We start from the raw sequence: 21,798 nt of genomic DNA, 5'->3' as shown, positions 1-21,798 counted from the left end.
TTTTTGGTGGGTAGAGCCTTGTGTATGTTGAAGAATCAGATTTGATTTATAAAATAACAGATGGATTCCAGTATGACAGCTGGCAGTGACTTAGTAGCAGTGATTTGTTCATCATCACAAGTCAAAAAAATGAAAAAGAAATGTCTTGAGCCTATACGAGTTTTTTTTTTTTTTAATTAATTCTTGTTTTTCTTCATGTTGGGAATTAGGCATTATTGGGATGCTGCTAATCGCCACAACCATGCTACCGTGTGCTGTGGTCTCATCAGATCTCACAAGCTAACCCAAGTCAGATTGGGCCAGTCCTTTGACTGAGAAGCCTATAAAAAAGTGTTCAGGTGTTACAGGAAGTGATGTCATTGATTCATCAGGTGGCGCTCTTCTGAGTGGGTTCTGCACCACTGCCTCTTCATGGGTGGTGTGATGGTTTTGTATGAATGAGTGGCTCTGACCACTGAACAGTCATTGGAGACCCCCTACTTTGATAGTTAGAGCCGAGGTGAAATGGGTTGCTCCCTGTGCCTCCACCAACTGGTGCAACTCTGCTCAACCAGAAAGGAGTCAGAAAGTTTCCCTAAATTTCACATCTAATTTCAATTGGATCCTTTGTTGATTTTTACATCCTTACCCAGAGTTTCATACTGTCATACTTAGCTGCTGTGTTTGGGTAGCAGACGAAATCATCCCTACATTTTATTTGAGTAGAAATTTATAAAGCACCTTGATTTAGTTTATTTGAGAGCCAGGGTGCTTGATGAATTAAAGACGTTGTTGTTCACATCTTCTCAGAGTTGAATATACTCGTCTTTTGAATCAAATGATTTATCATTCTTCTCCTTCCTGGTTTTCAGGCATGTGTGTATGCTGAGGGAGGAGGAGGAGGAAATAGTTATTTAAATGCTAGCAAACTTTGTCCTTTTGGTGGGTGCTTATGGCTTACTCAGTTTTTCTTTTTATTAATTTATATGAGGGTGCCATCTATTGCTGTGCATATTTATTCCACAAAAGTTCATGTAATAATAATTCCATCCCCCCTCCAGAAAAGCAAAAGTGTTAGCTAATTTTCTGTAGATTTTCTATAGGGAGGGAGGAGGAAGCTATTACTATTTGTTATGTTTTTGGTAAATGTGGAATTCTGCACAACTTTAGCATGCCCCACACTGTCCTTTTCCTTTCTACAAAGAGTGTTGCTTATGCCTAAGTCTTTTTTTTAAGTTGGCACACCCTGACTTGTGCCATATTTGTAAGAACTCAACTCCTGTCCTTCTGTGTGTTTTCGCAGCCATGCCCGGTTACGCTGTATGTGCACCTGCAACAGGTGTACATTTTGCATCTGTCAGAACTTCCTCAACTCAGACTTGCTGCAATCTGTAAAGAACAAAATCTTCACTGCAGTTCTTAACAGGTTCTTAACTTTATTTACTGGGTACCAGGCATTCTGTTAAAATACGAAAGAAAAAAGCAGATAACTATTTATGATATAGATACTCACTACGAAGACAAGCTGACTGATGCCCAACTAACTTCCACTAAAATTCTCACTGTGATGACAATGTTTAGTTTTGGAAGCATCCTTAATAATGTTTTAAAATTAATAGGTATATTTAGAGGACTGTAAAATAAGATTTTGGATGATTTTTTCAAGATAATATGTATAGGGAAATAAAAATCTTTTGGCTGTGAGTTATAGAACTAGATTTGGACTTTTGTAGTAAGGAAAAGACACATTGATTCCAGATGAAAGATACTATATTATATTGTACTCAGCTTACATTGAAATAATATATCTCATTAAAACTATAGTAATGCAAACAGTATTTTGGGTTTGAAAAAATATTCTATTCTTGAAACCACTTATAATTATAATCTACTTTTAAGTACCTGGAGTGTTTATTTGAAAGAACATGGTTTCTAGACATGAGGATAATAACCAGCTTTAAGAACTCAAAGGAATATGGAAAGGAGAAAAAGATCTGTAGTACTGGTTTTTTAGGTCTTTATAATTGAACCAAAAATATGAAGTAATCTTATAAAGTTATATGCTTTTAAGAAAGAGAAAAAAAAGGATGCATATATTCCCTCAAAGCAATAGTCTTGGAAGGTTGTATTCTTATTCTGATCATGCTACCTTTGTTCATATCAGTTTTGCATTTTTTGAGCATTTAAGAGCTCAGTACTAATTTGTACTTGATGTCATATTTGTATGTGTCAAGGATGAATTAGTTTTTTGAAATAATTTAAAAGTCATTGGGAGCTGGGCTTGATTAGGATGGATGATCAAGCTAAGTGTTCAATTTTGGTTAGAAATGGATCAGTTATTTGGCTCACCATTGGACACTCAACTGAGGGCTAGACTTTAACTGTATCAACTGATCATAGTTTGTATCCACCAGCAGTATAATAGATGTGTCTATGAAACAGTGAGTTTATTTCTTCTGTGAGTCAGAAACAGTGATTTTGAAGGCATTCTAAGAGTTTCCGTGATGTTTTGAGCACTGTCAGCTCTGTAATAAGAATGCAGCCATCTCAGGTAACTGCTTTGAAGGGACCACCACACTCATTTGGTGGTAAAGTTCTGTTTCTGTGCTTTAGCACCTTGTAAAGTAGTAACATAGACAGATTCTCTCATGATGACTGATGGAAAATGCAAGGCTAGTTCAAACCAAACAACACTCAGGTGCTCCAGTGTTGGGAATTGTTGAGTTGGAAGAGATTCTAGAATTCATCTGGCGTAGCCTCCTGTTAGAATGCCTTCCTGCAAGCCTTCCTGAGAGAGTGCTGTTTATCTGCTAATGGCTTGCCTCATTGGAAAAGGTTTTTGCTTTTGCTTTTATTTTTTTTTTAACTAAATGTTTTCCCTATAATTTTCTCTCTTTAGTTTTAGTTGTGCCCTTTAGAACAACATACGACTATTCTACTCCCTCTTCAACATAGCAATCCTTCAGGCATTTGAAGACGGCCATCATGTCTCCCCTAATTTTCTCTTCTCCAGGTAGAACATCCCCATTTCTTTCAGCCTTTTCTTAAATTAGATGGTTTAGTGAACTCATCAATCTTGGTTGTCTTCATCTGAAAGCCCCTTAGGTTTTCACAGTGCCTCTTAAAAGGTGCCACCAAGAATAGAAAACAGTGTTGCACTTGTAGTGTGACTAGTCCAGAACTGTGGGCAGCTGTGTTCCACAATCAGGACAGCATCTGTCTAGGGCATGAATTAACTTTTTGGCAGTCCCATCCCACTGTTGACATATATTATCTTGGGGTTAATTAAAATCAGATGTTTTTTCGTATGAAGAGACAGCTGTCCCTTCCTCTCTAATTGTGTATTTAACATTTTTTAGTTGATGCTTTAAATCTAAATGCAGATACATATATCTATTAAATGTCCTATTCTTCTTTTGATCCATTTGTTCTAGCTCAGTCATTTTAAACATTTCTGTCATTTGTCCCATGATATATCTCTCTCAGCATTGTGTTATTTGCAAATTTGGTAGATATGTACTGTCTTTCAAGTTACTGATAAAAAAATAATGTTGAATACCCAGAGGTTGGAGAAAGAGAGTGCTAAATTGAGCAAGCCCTATAGTATTCTACCAGATAACTATTTTTCTCAATGATAGGTTCAAAATTCTTGGGGAAGGATTTTTCATTTAATGAAAAATATGTTATTATCCAGCCCATATTTTATCTTCCTGTCTTATCAGAGATTTCATGAAAGATTTTTCTAAAATCAGCATATAATTTCTTCTACATTCCTCTGATCTACCAATATCATAATTTTATCTAATTAGCAAGCAACATCTATTTGATGTCTTATTTTGGTGAACTCATCTTGGCTTCCTGTAATTGCTGATCACAAACCACCTATTCTAGAAACTCTTGATTGTCCATAATTGCAGATTGATTCATTGTCTGTGTCTCTGGTGACAATTTTATTCCTAGATTGGTTTAGTCAACTTTCAAATGAAATAGGATGGATGTGTATTAAATGAATGCTGTTGCGAATAGTAAATTATACAGTGGTCCTCAAAGAGAAATCAGTAAGTTTTAGTCATATCTGTTTATAAACTGGAAGTAATTTAATGGTAATGTCAGCACACATCTGGTATCATCAATGGAAAGAATGAAAAGGACAGGTAGAGGAACCAGTGTACTTTTCAAACAACTCCTTCCTTATCCCTGTTTGTATTTTAATCATTTATTTAAGAGAAGCACAGTGGAATTTTAGGGGGTCCGTACTGGAGTTTCCTCTAGTTTATAAAAGCTAAGTAAGACATGTAGGTGGGGTCCAAAAACCCAGTGCCCACAGGTCCTGGATGGATAATGTGAAAGAATAAAGGTGGCCAAGTATAAGAAGCAAGGAGAGGTGGAGACTGCAGCAGGCACTGTCTAAAAGGGGCAGCCACCACTCAGCTCTGGCCGTTTGTTGTTGCACAGGCCTGGTGTCGCCAGATTATCTGGTATTATAAGAGACTGGAAATCAAGGCTTTTGTGTGAAATTTCCTGATATTTAAAGATTAGCGATTAATTAACAAATTTTTAAAGTACTGATCAGAACAAAGCACGTTTATAGTCCACCAGTTTGCAACCTTAGTCTTAAGTTATGGCCTAGTTGTGAAAATGGAGGCCAAGAAAAAGGACACATATAGAATGAAAATGTCTCTGTTCCCATCACCACCACCATTTTACTCCTTTCCCATGAAAAATTTGAAAAAGTTATTGGGTGATGGGATGAAAGTGGAACCACCTTTTCCTGTTACTTCTCAGGTTTAAATGCAGCCATTACTAGTTGGTCACTGTTGGTTTCCTGTGTTAGAGGTATCCTAATGTTAAGCACAGAAAAGATTGACTCATTAAGTAAAAGTCATATAAAATTTTTTCACTGTATTCTGTTCATAGGGAGGGTTCCCAAGTAACACTAGGTCCTAAGTCTTTGTTTTAGAAATCAGAACTACCATGCTTACTGTTTGATTTAGAAGTATAAAAGAGCAGTTCTAAAAGGCTTGTCTTTTTTTTTTTTTTTTTTTTTTTGAGATGGAGTCTCACTCTGCAGTTTAGGCTGGAGGGCAGTGACGTGATCCCACTCACTGCAACCTCTGCCTCCCGGGTTCAAGTGATTCTTGTGCCTCAGCCTCCTGAGTGACTAGGACCGCAGGCATGTGCCACCTTGCCCAGCTAATTTTTGTATTTTTAGTAGAGATGGGGTTTCACCATGTCTTGAACTCCTGACCTCAGGTGATCTGTCTACCGCAGCCTCCCAAAGTGCTGGGCAGGTGTGTGAGCCACCTTGCCCAGTCATTTTTACTTAGGTAAAATGTTTCACGGAATGTCTGCAAAGAATTAAATTAGCAGACAAGTATTGGTCTCAAATCAGCACATTGTTTTACTGTGCTTGTGAGAATTTTGGTCACTGAAATAGAAATTACTACCAGATACCATACATGTTTGAGGCCACATTCTCTTACTACCCTACTCTCTCCTAACCCCACCTGATTTGATTTATTCATTCAGAATACTTAATTTAAATACCTGCTTTGGATAGGACCTGCTGTGAGCTGGGGCAAAATTTGAAACTGAAGAAGATATGGAACCTGCCTTTAAGCATCTTTCTAAATATTATGTCTCTAAGAAAAACATTTTTTAACTTTGGTTATATTTTCAGTGATGTTAGTCCTTCATGCTAAAAAGGAAAGTGCTGTATAACCTGATAATGAATTTAGGCAGTTTCAAGAGGTTAATTTCTGCAATTCTTTTTCCTTTTACAAGAAAAAATTGTGTTTTTTCTTGAACTTATTTACTAATGCTATATATTTTAAATATAGAAAGCATTAATACAAAATTTTTTATTTCCAATTTAATTGAATGTATATCGACTTTGACATGTGAGAGTAGTATTAAACACACATCTATCTCACATGTAACCTTACTCTTTGGTAATTATGATCTCACTCTTAGATCTGGATGGGTTTATGTTTTTCTTTAGACTAATTTATGAATAACTGGAATTATTTGAACTTATAAATACATTTGGAGGATGATTAACATGTGGTCAGATGATTTTAATCTTTGGGACTTTTATTTCAAGTGGTGTAAATTACTGGAGAAAAAGACCTTTTGAATATATTTTAAATTTTAAATATCTTTTCAATTTGAAAGTGATTATATATAGATGAGCTTGATTGTTGGTTTGAACTACCCAGGATTTTTATTTATTAAGTATTTATTACTCTGACTTGAGAACACTCCTACTTTGCATGAGAATGTTACTAGATTGTAGTGTCCTGTGAACTTTAATTTGTCCTTTTTTTTAGATGTTTGTTTCCCTTTGTTTGTCTGTGTCACTTAGTCATTTTTTAATACTCTCAGTCTCCTTCCCAGCTAGGTTTTTGTGTATAATCCCACCACTTCTTCTAACCTATTATTTAATCAAATAGTACTTATTTTATAGTTCATTATTTGGGTGTGATTTCCTTTCTGCGTATTTTGGTTCTAGGATTTCTTTCATTCTATTATTTGCATTAGCCATATTAGTTGTTGGTTCATGTTACTTCTTAAGTTCAGTAGCAGCAGTTTATTTTGACAACCAAGTGCATAATTTACACTGAATATTTACAGAGACCCAAAAGTATGATGGATAGATGTCATACCTGTTGTATTTTTACCCCATTTATAATGTGGTATGTGTGACTTTTATTATATGTGACTTTAAATATATGTGACTTTTATTTTAAGCCACTCATTAATGACTTACTTCATTTACCCATATTGCTTTAATAATCACCCAAGTTCTTCCTTTATGTAGTTAGAATTAACTACCTAATAGAGGAGCCCTTTGTTGAAGGAAGAATTTTATTGTCAGAATAAAATCAACTGCTTTTTTATAGGATTGCCTTATGAAGAGGATTGGTTCCTAAAAATCTTAATGTTGTTAAATGTTGGAAATCCAGGAGTCCTTGGGATATTACGTTATAGTAAAGTACTGTATCCAAGGAAGTCCTGCTTTAGTTTCTTATGAAACTTACTTGTTCCCTTGTATGAAGGTCCTTATAAGACTGCTTGTGAATTTGTATACATAGTCATATATTTAAAGTTATACAAAAGTTTATATTACATATTTTCACTAAGCTTATAAGCTTAACTGCTGCTTATAATTTTTAAATTTTTTGCCATGTGGTTAATATATTAAAGGACATGACAAGGTGAAGTTCACCTTATCTGATCTTTAAGTATCACTAGTTAACATAGATATTGGAGCATTTCCTTTGTATTCATGATCATCTGTAAATTCAGATTCTTCTAATGCTTGGCGAAGCATTTCTTGACATTGGTGCAAACCTGTGGTCCTTTCCCAAAGTATGATCCTATTTAGGCATGCTCGGTTAACAGCTTGCTTATGGTTTGTGTTGAAGCTGGTAAACACTGTTATTGAGCTTAACCTGTTTTGATAAATATGCTATTAAAATATTTTATGCCCATGTTTTCAGTTAGAATTATCCTTACTAAAATTGTTAGCAGGAATGGCATTATTATTAGAAGTAGATATAGAAAATACTTCACCAGATTGAAACATCTAGAGAAATAAAAGTAGAGAGTCCAGAAGACTTTTTAAAATTGTTAATACTTTATTTTATTGGGATTTTTTTTTTTTTAAATAGAGTCTCTGTTGCCTAGGCTAGGATACAGTGGACCTATCTCAGCTCACTGCAACCCCCACCTCCCAGGTTCAATCAATTCTTCTGCCTCAACCTCTTCAGTAGCTGAGATTATAGGTATGCACCACCACACTTGGCTACTTTTTTGTATTTTTAGTAGAGACAAGTTTCATCATGTTGGCCAGGCTGATCTCGAACTCCTGACCTCAGGTGATCTGCCTGCCTCGGCCTCCCAAGGTGCTGGGATTACAGGCATGGGCCACTGTGCCGGGCTTCAGAAGACTTTTTTTTTAAGTAGAATATTTGAAAATAGAAAAGGGCCAAGCTCAGTGGCTCATGCTTCTAATCTCAGCACTTTGGGAGGCCAAAGTGGGAGGATCACTTGAGCTCAGGAGTTCGGGACCAGTCAGAGTTACAAAGTGAGATCCTATCTCTACAAAAATTAAAAAAAAAAAAAAAAATTGGCTGGGTGTATTGGTTCACACCTGTGGTTCCAGCTACATAGGAGGTTGAGGTGAGAGGTTTGCTTGAGCCCAGGAGGTCAAGGCTGTAGTGAGCTATGTTTGTGCCATTGTACTCTAGCCTGGATGACACAGTGAGATCCTGTCTGAAGAAAAAAAAAAGAAAATAGAGCTGGGCACAGTGTTTCATGCCTATAGTTTCAGCACTTTCGGAGATCAGGGCACTAGGATTACTTGAGCCCAGGAGTTCAAGACGAGCCTGGGCAACAAAGTAAGATCCCAGTCTCTATTTAAAAAAAAAAAAAAAAAAATTAGCCAGGTGTGGTAGCACGCACCTGGGGCCCCAGCTACGTAGGAGGCAGAAGCAGGAGGTTCATCTGAGTCCAGCAGGTTGAGGCTGCAGTGAGCGTTTGTGTCACTGCATTCCAGCCTGGGCGACAGAGCTACCCTGTCTCTAAATAAATAAATACAGAAAAGTGTACTGTAGTTTGGTGACCTCAGTATAGATTTCAACTTGAGATACACAATTACAAATAAGAAAAAGCTAATATGATATCTGCCTTGATAACTTTAGGTACATGCGCATTACAGTTATATTGGTTGTTGTAGAGTATTATCTTAAAAATCTATACCTGAGATATAGCTATGGATAGAGTTGTAAAAGTAGAAGACCATTCACATTCATGCATTTGTACATCTCTTAGTTGTATTTTTGAAAGAATAAGATGGTGAGATGAGAGGAGTGAAAATAGGAAATTCAAATACATTTCTGAGAAATTGTGTGGGAAGACTGATAAAAATGACTCTCTGAGTAAAGTCTCTCAGTTTTGCTTCTTCTGAGTATATTCTTCTGAACTTACCTTTGCCTCTGCATAATAGCTTACAGTCTAAGACAAGATTAGTTGATATCTGAGTAACAAATTCTGAATTCTTACCTTTCATCAAATTTTAATTTTTGCAGACTGTTTATTTTTCCCTCCGTCGCTCAGGCTGGAGTGCAGTGGTGCAGTGTCAGCTCACTGCAACTTCCACCTTCCGGGTTTAGGCAATTCTCCTGCCTTGGCCTCCCAAGTAGCTGGAATTACAGGCATCCACCACCATGCCTGGCTAATTTTTTTTTTTTTTTTTTTTGAAACGGAGTCTCATTCTGTTGCCCAGGCTGGAGTGCAGTAGTGCGTGTGTGCATGCGTGTGTGTGTATGTGTGTGTGTGTGTGTGTGTGTGTGTGTGTGTGTGTGTGTGTGTGTTTTGAGACGGAGTCTTACGCTGTCATCCAGGCTGGAGTGCAGTGGTGCAATCTTGGCTCACTGCAGCGTCTGCCTCCTAGGTTCAAGCAATTCTCCTGCCTCAGCCTTTCAAGTAGCTGGGACCACAGGCGTATGCCACCATGTCCAGATAATTTTTATATTTTTAGTAGAGACAGAGTTTCACCATGTTGGCCAGGCTGGTCTTGAACTCCTGACCTTGTGATCTGCCTGCCTTGGCCTCCCAAAGTGCTGGGATTACAGGTGTGAGCCACCGCACCCAGCCTAATTTTTGTGTTCTTAGTAGAAACGGGATTTCACTCTGTTGACCAGGCTGGTCTCTGACCTTGTGAGCTACCGCACCCGATCTTTTTTTTCTTTTTTTTTGTATTTTTAGTAGAGATGGGGTTTCACTATGTTGGCAAGCCTGGTCTAGTAGTTCTGACTTCAGGTGATCCACCCACCTCGATCTCCCAAAATACTGGGATTACAGGCTTGAGTCACTGTGCACGGCCAGTTTTGGCAGACTTTAATTTATTTATTTCAGAGATGGGGTCTTGCTTTTTTGCCCAGGCTGGAGTGCAGTGGTGTGATCAACTCACTGCCTCCTTGAACTCAGCTCATGGGCTCCTTCCTCAGCCTCCCTAGTAGCTGGGACTACAGGCACACACCACTGTGCCCAGGTAATTTTTAAATTTATTATTTTTATTTATTAATTTTTTTTTTTTGAGATGGAGTTTCGCTCTTGTTACCCAGGCTGGAGTGCAATGGCACGATCTCGGCTCATCGCAACCTCCGCCTCCTGGATTCAAGCAATTCTCCTGCCTCAGCCTCCTGAGTAGCTGGGATTACAGGCACGCGCCACCACGCCCAGCTAATTTTTTGTATTTTTAGTAGAGACAGGGTTTCATCATGTTGACCAGGATGGTCTCGATCTCTCGACCTCGTGATCCACCCGCCTTGGCCTCCCAAAGTGCTGAGATTACAGGCTTGAGCCACCGCGCCTGGCTTTAAATTTATTTTTTAAAGAAAGCTTTTGCCCAGGCTGTTGCAGACTTTTAGATCTCTGTATAGTTTTTATATCTCAGATATGAACAGATTATTAAAAAATTTTCAACTGGAGCATTTTAAAATACCTTATTTGGGAATAACTAGAATGGATTAAATTCCCTTAAACCCTTTAGAATTTTATACCTTATATTGCTAAATATTGCAATTGACAACATTTCCTTTATTTATTGTTGGCTATATAGATTGGGCCAATAAAGACTTGGGGTTTTTTGTGTTTTTGTTTTTGTGTTGAGACAGTGTCTATCACCCAGGCTGTAGTGCAGTGGCATAATCGTAGCTCACTGCAGACTGGAAGTCTGAGCATTCCTCCCACCTCAGCCTTGAGCATTCCTCCCACCTCAGCCTCCCAAGTAGCTAAGACAGGCACGCACCACCATGTCTGGCTAATTAAAAAAAAATAAAATAAAATTGTAGAAACAAGGTCTTTGTTGCTCAGGCTGGTCTTGAACTCCTGGCCTCAAGCAGTTCTCCAGCTTCAGCCCCCCAAAGATCTGGGATTACAGTGTTAGCTGTGCCCAGCCAGATCGGTTTTCATATTCAGCATAAGTAGCAGAATTAATTAAAAGCATTTTGTTTGCCTTTGCACTAAAGATATTCAGTGCACAGGTACACTGGAATTTTGGCCAGTCTGCATATGCTTTGTGTGACTGTTCACACAGCTATTCATTTAACCCTTTATTACCTGAATTTTGCAACATTTTTTTTCTCTCTGCATTATTAAGTAGCAGCCTTAATAAAACTCAAGTCCAGAGGTGTTGGTTGGCTCCTACACCTGTGTCAAGGAGAACTCGATGTCTGATATATTTATGGGCCTTCAGCACTTCTAAGCCAGAAAGCCAACATCCCAGACACAGGAATTTTCACCTAAGAACTTGAGAGCTCAGAAAACTGCGAATGGTTAGTTAAGGTTATATTCAGCAATTAGTCATTATTTCTCATGTTCTAAAGAGATACTGCTTAACTAAACGATCTTACTCCACATAGAGTAGGAAAATTTGGTGATTTTGATATATCACCAGATTAGAAAAAACCCTTTATACATAGACACACATATACATTTTTGACCTTGTAACATTTAATTCTGGAAAGTCTGTCTTAAGGAAAACATTCTAAATAATGGAGAAAAATGTTACTTAGAAGTCTTTTTTTTTTTTTTTGTAGTCACAAATAAGTGGAGATAGCCAGGTTGAGCATGGTGGCTCATGCCTATAATCCTAGCACTTTGGAAGGCTGGATCACTTGAGGCCAGGAGGATCACTTGAGGCCAGGAGTTTTAAGACTAGCCTGTGCAACATAGCAAGACCCCATCTCTACAAGAAAAATGAAAATTAGCCAGGTGTGTTGGCATATACCTGTAGTCACAGCTACTTCACATGGCCGAGGCAGGAAGATTACTTGAGCTTAGGAGTTGAAGGCTGCAGTGAGCTAGGATTGCACCTCTGTACTCCAGCCTAGGTGACAGAGCAAGATGCTGTTTCTGAAAAATAAAATAATAAAAGGAGATAGCCAGCAATCAGAGAATAGAAGATGATCCAGCTATTTAGAATGTTTCCATAATTGATAAAAAAGTTCATACATTATAATAAGTGTAAAAAATATGTAGAATTATACACACGTTGTATTTGCAGCTGCATAAAAAATACATAGAAAAAGTCTAAAAGGGACCAAGCACAGTGGCTCACGCCTGTAATCCCACCACGTTGGGAGGCCGACGTGGGTGGATCTCTTGAGCCCAGGAGTTTGAGACCAGCTTGGTCAACATGGTGAAACCCCATCTGTACTAAAAGTACTAAAAATCAGCTGGGCATGGTGCACAGTTTTTGGTACTTACAGAATACATGTGAGACCACACTATTCTCTATTCAGGTGGTGTCAGTTAAGCAATGGTAAGCGTGCCCTCCATTATAAATGCTTTCTCTCTTATAAATAGAGCTTGGCAGTGCAGCTTTTCGTTGTTTTGTTTTAATAGAGTCTTGCTTTGTCACCCAGGCTGGAGTGCAGTGGTGCGATCTCGGCTCACTGCAACCTCCGCCTCCTGGGTTCAAGTAATTCTCCTGCCTCAGCCTCCCAAGTAGCTGGGATTACAGGCACCTGCCACCACACCCAGCTAATTTTGAATGTTTTTTTCTTTTTTTTGGAGATGGAGTCTTGCTCTGTTGCCAAACTGGAGTGCAGTGGCACAATCTTGGCTCACTGCAACGTCCACCTCCTGGGTTCAAGTGATTCTCCTGCCTCAGCCTCCCAAGTACCAGGACTACAGGTGCACACCACCATGCCCAGCTAATTTTTGTATTTCTTTCTTTTTTTTTTTTTTGAGATGGAGTTTCGCTCTTATTACCCAGGCTGGAGTGCAATGGCGCGATCTCGGCTCACCGCAACCTCCGCCTCCTGGGTTCAAGCAATTCTCCCGCCTCAGCCTCCTGAGTAGCTGGGATTACAGGCACGTGCCACCATGCCCAGCTAATTTTTTGTATCTTTAGTAGAGACAGGGTTTCACCATGTTGACCAGGATGGTCTTGATCTCTTGACCTTGTGATCCACCCGCCTCAGCCTCCCAAAGTGTATTTCTTTTTAGTAGAGACGGGGTTTCACCATGTTGGCCAGGATAGTCTCGATCTCTTGACCTCCTGATCTACCCGCCTCAGCTTCCCACAGTGCTGGGATTACAGGCATGAGCCACCGTGCCCGGCCTAATTTTGCATTTTTAGTAGAGATGAGGTTTCACCATGTTGGCCAGGCTAGTCTTGAACTCCTGATCTCTGGTGATCTTCTGCCTTGGCCTCCCAAAGTGCTGGGATTATAGGTGTGAGCCACTGTGCCTGGCCTGTAGGTGGTAAAGGTGTAAAATAGTTCTGTAAGTAACTTTCCATGTCTAAAAGTGTCTTAAACAGCTACTGTAACATTGATGGAGCCATCAAAATATACTTTATGACTTAATAGTTACCTTAAGTTCTAGCTGTATCTTGAACATGTATCTATATTGATCTTGAAATGCAGAGGAAAACTAAGCAATAAAGTCAGTCAGAATATATTATTTCATTAATAATACTTTCTTAAAACACAAGGGAGACCAACCTGTAGTTCCAGCAGTTAAGAGAGGTTAAGGTGGAAGGATTGCTTGAGTTCAGGATTTCAAGACCAGCCTAGACAACATAGTGAGACTTCATCTCTATGAACAAACAAACAAAAAACCGTAAGGGAGCTATGTGAAACATATATCCATATTTTAATACTATTTATGAGAAATCATTTTGATTGATTTTAATGCAATTATGACTAGCTTAGGGCCTAATCCTTTTTTCCTCCTAAGTTAAAATATTAATGTAAAAATTTAAAAATAAAATAACATGTGCAGTAGCTCATGTCTGTAATCCCAGAACTTTGGGAGGCCAAGGCAGGCAGATCACCTGAGGTCGGGAGTTCGAGACTAGCCTGACCAACATGGAGGAAACCCCATCTCTACTAAAAATACAAAATTAGCCAGGCATCATTGCGGGCTCCTGTAATCCCAGCTACTCAGAAGGCTGAGGCAGGAGAATCACTTGAACCCAGAAAGCGGAGGTTGCAGTAAGCCAAGGTCACGTCATTGCACTCTAGCCTGGGCAACAAGAGTGAAACTCTGTCTCAAAAAATAAATTAATTAAAATTAAAAAAAAAATCTCCATTATTGAAGATGCATGATAATCACAGGGAGACCAAAGAATAAGAGAAACCTCTAATGCACCTTTAGCTTATGCTCTCAATTTACATTCTACACATCTGCACTGACCTGGAGTTGTAAACTTCTGTTATTCTCATCATAGGTCCACAGTGGTCTATGAGTTTGGGATGTTGGACTCAATCTTTTCACAGACATATATTTGTAGTTTTGGATAATCCAAAGTAATAATCTGTAAACTTAATGACTAATTAGTTGTTAACTTCATTTCTGATGAATACTTAACGGTTACTACATGTTGTCAAGTACTGCTTATGGTATTGGTTTGAAGGACTTAGTATTTCAGATGTATCAAGATCAGCCTCAGAGAGATGTTTAGAGAGTGTCTGTAACAGCTTTAGGTTTCCTTATCTGTGTATGTGCGTGTGAAAAGAGTATATACAGATAGATTTTTTTGAAGTTTGGCAATTTGCTATAGAATACGTTTATTTTAAATATAGAAAACATGAGATCCATCATATAGGATGGCAACTCAATTTATGTGTGGGATGCATAATTGAGAGATGTTATTTTTGAGTTCCCTTTTTTGTGAGCTCTGCTATGAACTGCAAACTGTGTGCATGTGTGTAAAAGGTTAAGAGCCCGGGTAGCTGAGTGGGGTGCCATGCTGTTAGCAGACGACGAAGGCAGTATTACTCACCAGGTGCACGCTGTCCGCTCTGTAGAAGATTCCATCTTCATGGAGTCATCTCATGGTCCACTTTTTCTTGAAGCCAGGTAACATTTCCAATGGGTTGGCCTCGTTGGAGTTTTTCCAGCTTGGAAAACCTAAGCATTCTCTTCCCCCAACCCTTTTTTTTTTTTTTTTTTTTTTTTAAATAAAACACTGCCTGTTGGAAAAACTAACTTGCAAGCTGGAATGAACTTGCGATATCACTTTGCTTTGTAAGAAGTAATTATGTGAGGAGTGTTTTTTTTTTTTTAATAGAAACTGGTGAGGATGAGAATGGAGTATTGCGTCTTTGTTGTGGTGTTAAGCATGGAGCACTCTGGCTTGTGTTGTAGACTTTTGTTTCTAGGGATGTACAGACTGTTTTGTGATAACTAATCTGTTCACTTTGTTACTGAGGCAAAGTAGTTTTGTGCAATTTGAATTCGTGGTTCTTAACTCTTTTGCATATGTCAGTGCCTTGGTCTTTTAATGATACCTGATTTTTGCTTCAAATCTGTTTGTTTAACTTAGTTATAAAAGAACCTAAACTAGACTAGACAGTCGCTTTAAGCTCTTAATTTTGTAAATTTTCTTTTCTTTTTTCTTTTTTTTTTTTTTTTGAGACAGAGTTTCTGTTACCCATGCTTGAGTGCAGTGGCACTGTGTAAGCTCACTGCAACCTCCGCCTCCTGGGGTCAAGCAATTCTCCTGCCTCAGCTTCCCGAGTAGCTGGGATTGCAGGTGCCCACTACCACACTTGGCTAATTTTTATAGTAGAGATGGGGTTTTACTGTGTTGGCCAGGCTGGTCTCAAACTCCTGACCTCAGGTGATCCACCTGCCTCGGCCTCCCAAAGTGCTGGGATTACAGGTGTGAGCCACCTCGCCCGGCCATTTTTGTATGTTTTCTACATCATCTCAATTGTGTTCACTTAATTAAGACTTCAGTGACATTTAAATAAAATGTTCCAACCTTTGCTTTAGAGCTTTATCCTCTTCATGGTAAGCTGTCATACTTGAGACTCTTGAGGGTGCTTAGCAGTGTTATTAACTGAGCATGCTCATAACTCAGTTTGTGGTACAGGCTGTCCCTGTTCTTGTCATGCATACTATGGCTTCTTTTATGTCATTGCCTTTCAATCCATCACGTTACATTATGTCCTTTAGTTGGTACCATTATCACTGCCTGTCTGACTAACACCAGGGATTGTTTTTTTTTTTTCTCTTTAATTAGCAGTAACCAAATTAATGCAAAATGGTAAAATTTCCCCTCCCCCTACCTTTATTTTATTTTATTGTAAATTTTTATGAGGCTCAGTGTTTCCAAAGTTGACTTTAATAATTTCTCTTACGAAAGTATTATCACTTGTCACTTAACTGCTTACAAAATAGCTTTCAGATCTTGGGTATAGGAGCTTACACATTATTTCAAGATGAATATGACCCTCAAAATTGTGGAAACACTGCCTTAATTCTCATTTTGAAGGACCGTGATGGTACTACAAAGCGCTAGATTGATTTGTCTTAATTTCTTTATTTCCCGTGTGAAGAAAACGTTTACAAATTTAGACATCTACTCCACATAGTACCTATTTGTCTTTATTGGTGTCTACATTATGTCATTTTCTTAAAGTAATGATTATCTAAGCAATTATATACGTGGCTGTATTGATCAGTGTTTTTGATAAGCATTACTGTATGCAATTAGCTTGACAAGTGTGCTAATACTTCCCTAAAAGTAGACTGCTAAATAGGTGGTATAGGGTTTTCATGCTGATCATGTTTTAAATAATAATTATATTTTCTGACTACAGGCACGTGACACAAGCTGACCTCAAGAGCTCCACGTTTTGGCTTCGAGCAAGTTTTGGTGCTACTGTTTTTGCAGTTTTGGGCTTTGCAATGTACAAAGCATTATTGAAACAGCGATGATACAAAAAGAAATACTGGCCCTACCAAAAACAAATACTTTTATGTACATTCTGAATGCTTTAAGTTCTGCTAGAAATATTGAGATATTTATACATGCAGAGTTACTTTATTAATATTTGTAATTCATGCATAAGAGTATTTTAATGATAGTTATAACTGCAGTATTGGCTAGCATATGGAAAGAAAACAGCTAACAGCCAAACTAAAATGGCTAAATTCCAGAGGCCAAAAGGGAATATTTTGTAAATATATGTACATATTCAGGCAAGATATGGTCTCCCAAGCTGAGTTCTAGAAATGATGTTTCTAGACATTTCTAAATGGTATTGTTAGTGCTCACTTGGCTCACCCTCCTAAGTTGAAGTTAGCCCAGAGATTGTATTTACTCACGGATCACTTTATTTATTTCACATTTACTCAGAGAGATCCTTTGGGTTCTATAAGGACTTAAGGCACAATTTGCCATTCTCTCTCCGTTTTTAAAAACATACAAGCCAGTGTCAGCTTACCAACATGACTTTTTTTCAGTCACTTGTGGTAGGCCAGCCTTGAAGCCATCGCACAGTCTAGAAAATTGTATAGCTGAGTGTGCAGCTCACCTTTAAGGATGAAGTGAGGTAAAAGCAATTCGCAGAGACGTTATCTATGTGATTATGTTGCTTCTTTTGTCAGTATATTGAATTTTATAGCCCTTTCAATGAAATGAGAAAAAACAATTTGTATATTACCAATGTTTTTAGTTTAAATAAAGAGTCACCCTTACTACTGTTGAATTTTCCTCCCAAGTGTAAATCATTCTATAATGGCTGTGTCTATTATAGTATATTACAGTAACTGCATGTGTTACAAAGTGTTCTTTATCAGGATAGGATAACCTAGAGGCGGTAATTTTTTAAATGATAAATCTAATGAATATAAACTCTCATGATAAACCTATTTTTTCCATCATCAACCTTTTCAAGTATTTAAATAAATAACTGCTATGTACTGTGATCTTGAGTTTTTTTGTCTTCTAAAGTAAATATTTCTGTACAGATAGATATGAGTGAAGTCCTCTGGTTTCCGTCTCTCATATTGAAAATTATTGTATGTAAAAAGAATCCTCGGCTGGGCGTGGTGGCTCACAACTGTAATCTCAGAACTTTAGGAGGCCAGGGTAGGCAGATCACCTGAGGTCAGGAGTTCAAGACCAGCCTGACCAACATGGTGAAACTCCATTTCTACTAAATACAAAAAATTAGCTGGCCATGGTGGCACATGCTTATAAACCCAGCTACTTGGGAAGCTGAGGCAGGAGAATTGCTTGAACCCGGGAGACAGAGGTTACAGTGAGCTGAGGTTGCACCGTTGAACTCTAGCCTGGGCAACAAGAGTGAAACTCCGTCTCAAAATTTAAAAAAAAAAAAAACTTAGCTGGGTATGGTGCCTCACGCCTTTAATCTGCAAACTTTGGGAGGCTGAATCGGGCCAATCACTTGAGGTCAAGAGTTCAAGACCAGCCTGGCCAACATGGCGAACCCCATCTCCATTAAAAATAAAAAAAGTTAGTCAGGCGTGTTGGCGAATGCTTACAATCTCAGCTACTCAGGAGGCTGAGGCAGAAGAATCCCTTGAACCCAGGAGGCAGAGGTTGCAGTGAGCCAAGATCTTATCACCACTCCACCTGGGCAACAGAGCAAGACTCCATCTCAAAAAAAAAAAAAAAAAACCAAAACAAAACAAAATAGGAAAAAGTCAAGTGTGATTTATATGTGTAAGAGGAAATTTATTTAAAAGTTGCAGAGGAATCTCTTTTGGTAAAAGACCAATTGTTTTCCTCTACACATGCCTGATTAATGTGTTCCTGCTATTGTTTGCATGTTTATTTTCTCCTTTAACATGATTTTTCCTCATTGTCGTTCTGAGGGATTTTTTTTTTTTTTTTTTTTTTTTTAAAGACAGAGGCTCACTCTGTCACCCAGACTGGAGTTCAGTGACACCATCTCGGCTCATTGCAACTGCCACCTCCTGGGTTCAAGCAATTTTCCTGTCTCAGCCTCCCGAGTAACTGGGATTACCGGCACCTGCCACCCCACCCAGGAAACTTTTTTGTATTTTTAGTAGAGACGGGGTTTTACCATCTTGACCAGGCTGATCTTGAACTCCTGATCTCGAGATCTGCCCGCCTCAGCCTCCCAAAGTGTTGGGATTACAGGCGTGAGCCACCACACCCGACCCTTACAAGATCACATTTCCTGAGCAACTGGTAACAGTATAACTTATTAGCTATAAGGTTGCAAAATAACATATACGATATTTACTTGCATACTTCCCTGTCTCTCCCTCCCCACATTTCCATTCTAAACTTGAAAGAAAGGAAGATTAAGCAAAATGCTGGTGACACTTTATTTTATTTTATTTTTTTTAATAAGACAAGGTCTCACTCCTTTGCTCAGGCAGGAGTGCAGTGGCACGATCATAGCTCACTGTATCCTTGAGCTCCTGGGCTCAAGTGATCATCCTACCTCAGCCTCCCAAAGTACTGGAATTACAGGTGTGAGGCACCACACCTGGCCTGACTTCATTTTTATTATTTTCTGAGAATTTCTCACTTACCAAATTTATGTCAGTTGTATAGCTTGCAAAGACAGTTAATGTTTTCCATGTTCTTTTCTAGTTTGTCTGAAATACTGCTTTAAATGAACATGCTTTATAGATTGTTGTGTTTGTGAGAAACAGAGGAAAGAAGCTAGCTTACCAAGAGTTAATGAGTGGTGTGTTTGTATATTTAGATATTCCATCTTTTCATTTGAAGCTTTAATTTCTTTGGTTCAGAAGGCAGGAGGCAGCTGCCCTGTCTTGCTCTGGGCACACCCCCTTGCTAAGCTAGCCCCTTTCCTTGCCTGTGAATCACTCCAGGTGGGATGGATTAGTAGTGGGAATGCTCACTGTTTTCTCTTCTTTAACCTACAGGAACATATGGATTTTTTCTTTGTTTTCAAGACAGAGTTTTGCTTTGTTGCCGGGGCTGGAGTGCAGGGGTATAATTACAGTTCACTGCAACCTTGATTTTGTGTGCTCAAGCGATCCTCCCTCCTCAGCCTCCAAGTAGCTGGGGACTACAGGCATGTGCCACCACACCTAATTTTTTTTTAAAATGGCTTTAGTAGAGATGAGGTCTTACTATGTTGCACAGGCTGGTCTCAAACTCCAGAGCTCAAGTGATCCTCCCACCTCAGCCTCCCAAAGTGCTGGGATTATAAGTATGAGCCACTGGGCCTGGCCTATTTTTCTTTATTTTGCATCCTTACTTTAGAGACTAGTGAATGTGAGAAAATGTGTGAACACAAGAAGAGGCTTTTTCTGGCTTTTACAATTTGCTCAGGAGATACAAGCTTTAAGAGTACAAAGGAGAAATGAAGAAAATGGGAATTTGAGAGTTAAAAGGAGAGCTTTCATTTTATACCAGTTGCATTGTCTTTTTTTTTTTTTTTTTTTTTTTTTGGTGAGACAGAGTCTTGCCCTGTCGCCCAGGCTAGAATGCTGTGGCACGATCTCCACTTACTGCAACCTCAGCCTCCCAAGTAGCTGGGACTATAGGCACCCACCACCATGCCTGGTCAATTTTTTATTTTTGGCTGGGTGCAGTCACGCCTGTAATCCCAGCACTTTGGGAGGCCGAGGCGGGTGGATCACAAGGTGAAGAGATCGAGACCATCCTGGTCAACATGGTGAAACCCCGTCTCTACTAAAAATACAAAAAATCAGCTGGGCATGGTGGTGTGTGCCTGTAATCCCAGCTACTCAGGAGGCTGAGGCAGGAGAATTGCTTGAACCCAGGAGGCAGGGTTGCAGTGAGCCGAGATCGCGCCATTGCACTCCAGCCTGGGTAACAAGAGCGAAACTCCGTCTCAAAAAAAAAAAAAATTTTTTTTATTTTTAGTAGAGAGAGGATTTCACCATGTTGGCCAGGCTGGTCTCAGACTCGTGGCCTCAGGTGATTCCCTTGTCTTTCCAAAGCATTGTCTTTTAAATGGACAATTCTGAGGCTGCTTGCTGTAGTGCCTTAATGAATAATAAGGCAGTTTGAAGGTTTGTAGTCCTAGCATAATGAGTAGCTTAGCCTTACTTAGAACATCAGGGGTCTGTTGCTTCTTGCTATTAAGGTCTTTCTCTTTCATATTTGACCAAAAAATGAGTAATTTCCCACATTGTTGGCACTGATGATGCTACAGTAGGAGTGGGCTCTGATGTTAGGAATTTGGGGAGCACATGACCATTCTGAAATGGCCTATGAAAGAGGTAGGAAGACTTTGGATATCAGTGAATATCTGCACATCACCTGCCAGGGGAAGGCACCAAGTAAGAAATATACTGATGAGGCCAGGTGCAGTGGCTCAACCTGTAATCCCAGCACTTAGGGAGTCCAAGGCAGGTGGATCATTTCAGGTCAAGAGTTCAAGACTAGCCTGACCAATATGGTGAAACGCCAAAAATACCAAAAAACAAACAAACAAACAAAAAAAACCCATTAGCCAGGCATGGTGGTAGATGCCTGTAATCTCAGCTACTCAGGAGGCTGAGGCAGGATAATAGCTTGAACTTGGGAGGTGGAGGTTGCAGTAAGCTGAGATTGCTCCACTGCATTCCAGCCTGGGCAACAGACAGAGCAAGACCCTGTCTCAAAAAAAAAAAAAAAAAAATATATATATATATATATATATATATATATATATATATATAAATGAGCCAGTCTTGAATGAAATGAGAACTTTCCCAGTCTGTGAAGGCAGTTAAATAATGAATAAAGAGAGGAAAACCAGAGGTAAGTGCCCAACCTCTGTGGCAGAGCATACATCTTTCCTAAACAAGCCCTAAGAATGCAGCTTGGGTTGACTTTTTTCTTTTTGGCCCATCATTGGCTTTCGAGTTAGCTTCTATGCCCCTTTTGTCTGAATTGGACTAGTAAAAGTCAATACAAAGATGCCTTTAAAATATATATGCAAATCTGTCCAGGGATGGTGGCTCCCGCCTGTAATCCTAGCACTTTGGGAGGCTAAGGTGGGTGGATCACAAGGTCAGCAGATTGAGACC

The 21,798-nt window shown here is 39.0% G+C and overlaps 1 protein-coding gene across 7 annotated transcripts in view; it reads left to right on the top strand.

Annotated features, from left to right (window-relative positions):
• The window catches only part of RHOT1 (ras homolog family member T1), a 70,907-nt gene extending 53,144 nt beyond the window's left edge, over window positions 1-17,763 (top strand). For 2 of the 7 annotated variants that reach the window (XM_010343615.3, XM_010343614.3), the window contains 3 exons: window positions 1,283-1,405; window positions 14,716-14,859; window positions 16,608-17,763. In XM_010343615.3, coding sequence (XP_010341917.1) covers window positions 1,283-1,405; window positions 14,716-14,859; window positions 16,608-16,725 — 385 coding nt within the window. In that variant the 3' untranslated portion in view covers window positions 16,726-17,763. Of the gene's footprint in view, window positions 1-1,282; window positions 1,406-2,878; window positions 14,860-16,607 lie in introns of those variants that run through there. The other 5 variants (XM_003933012.4, XM_003933014.4, XM_003933011.4 and 2 more) reach the window with 3 other exon arrangements.
• Window positions 17,764-21,798: the final 4,035 nt, after the last annotated feature.

Source organism: Saimiri boliviensis, chromosome 17 (assembly GCF_048565385.1).
Source record: "Saimiri boliviensis isolate mSaiBol1 chromosome 17, mSaiBol1.pri, whole genome shotgun sequence".
NCBI classification, from domain to species: Eukaryota; Metazoa; Chordata; class Mammalia; order Primates; family Cebidae; genus Saimiri; species Saimiri boliviensis.
This window is presented reverse-complemented; position numbering and strand designations above follow the sequence as displayed.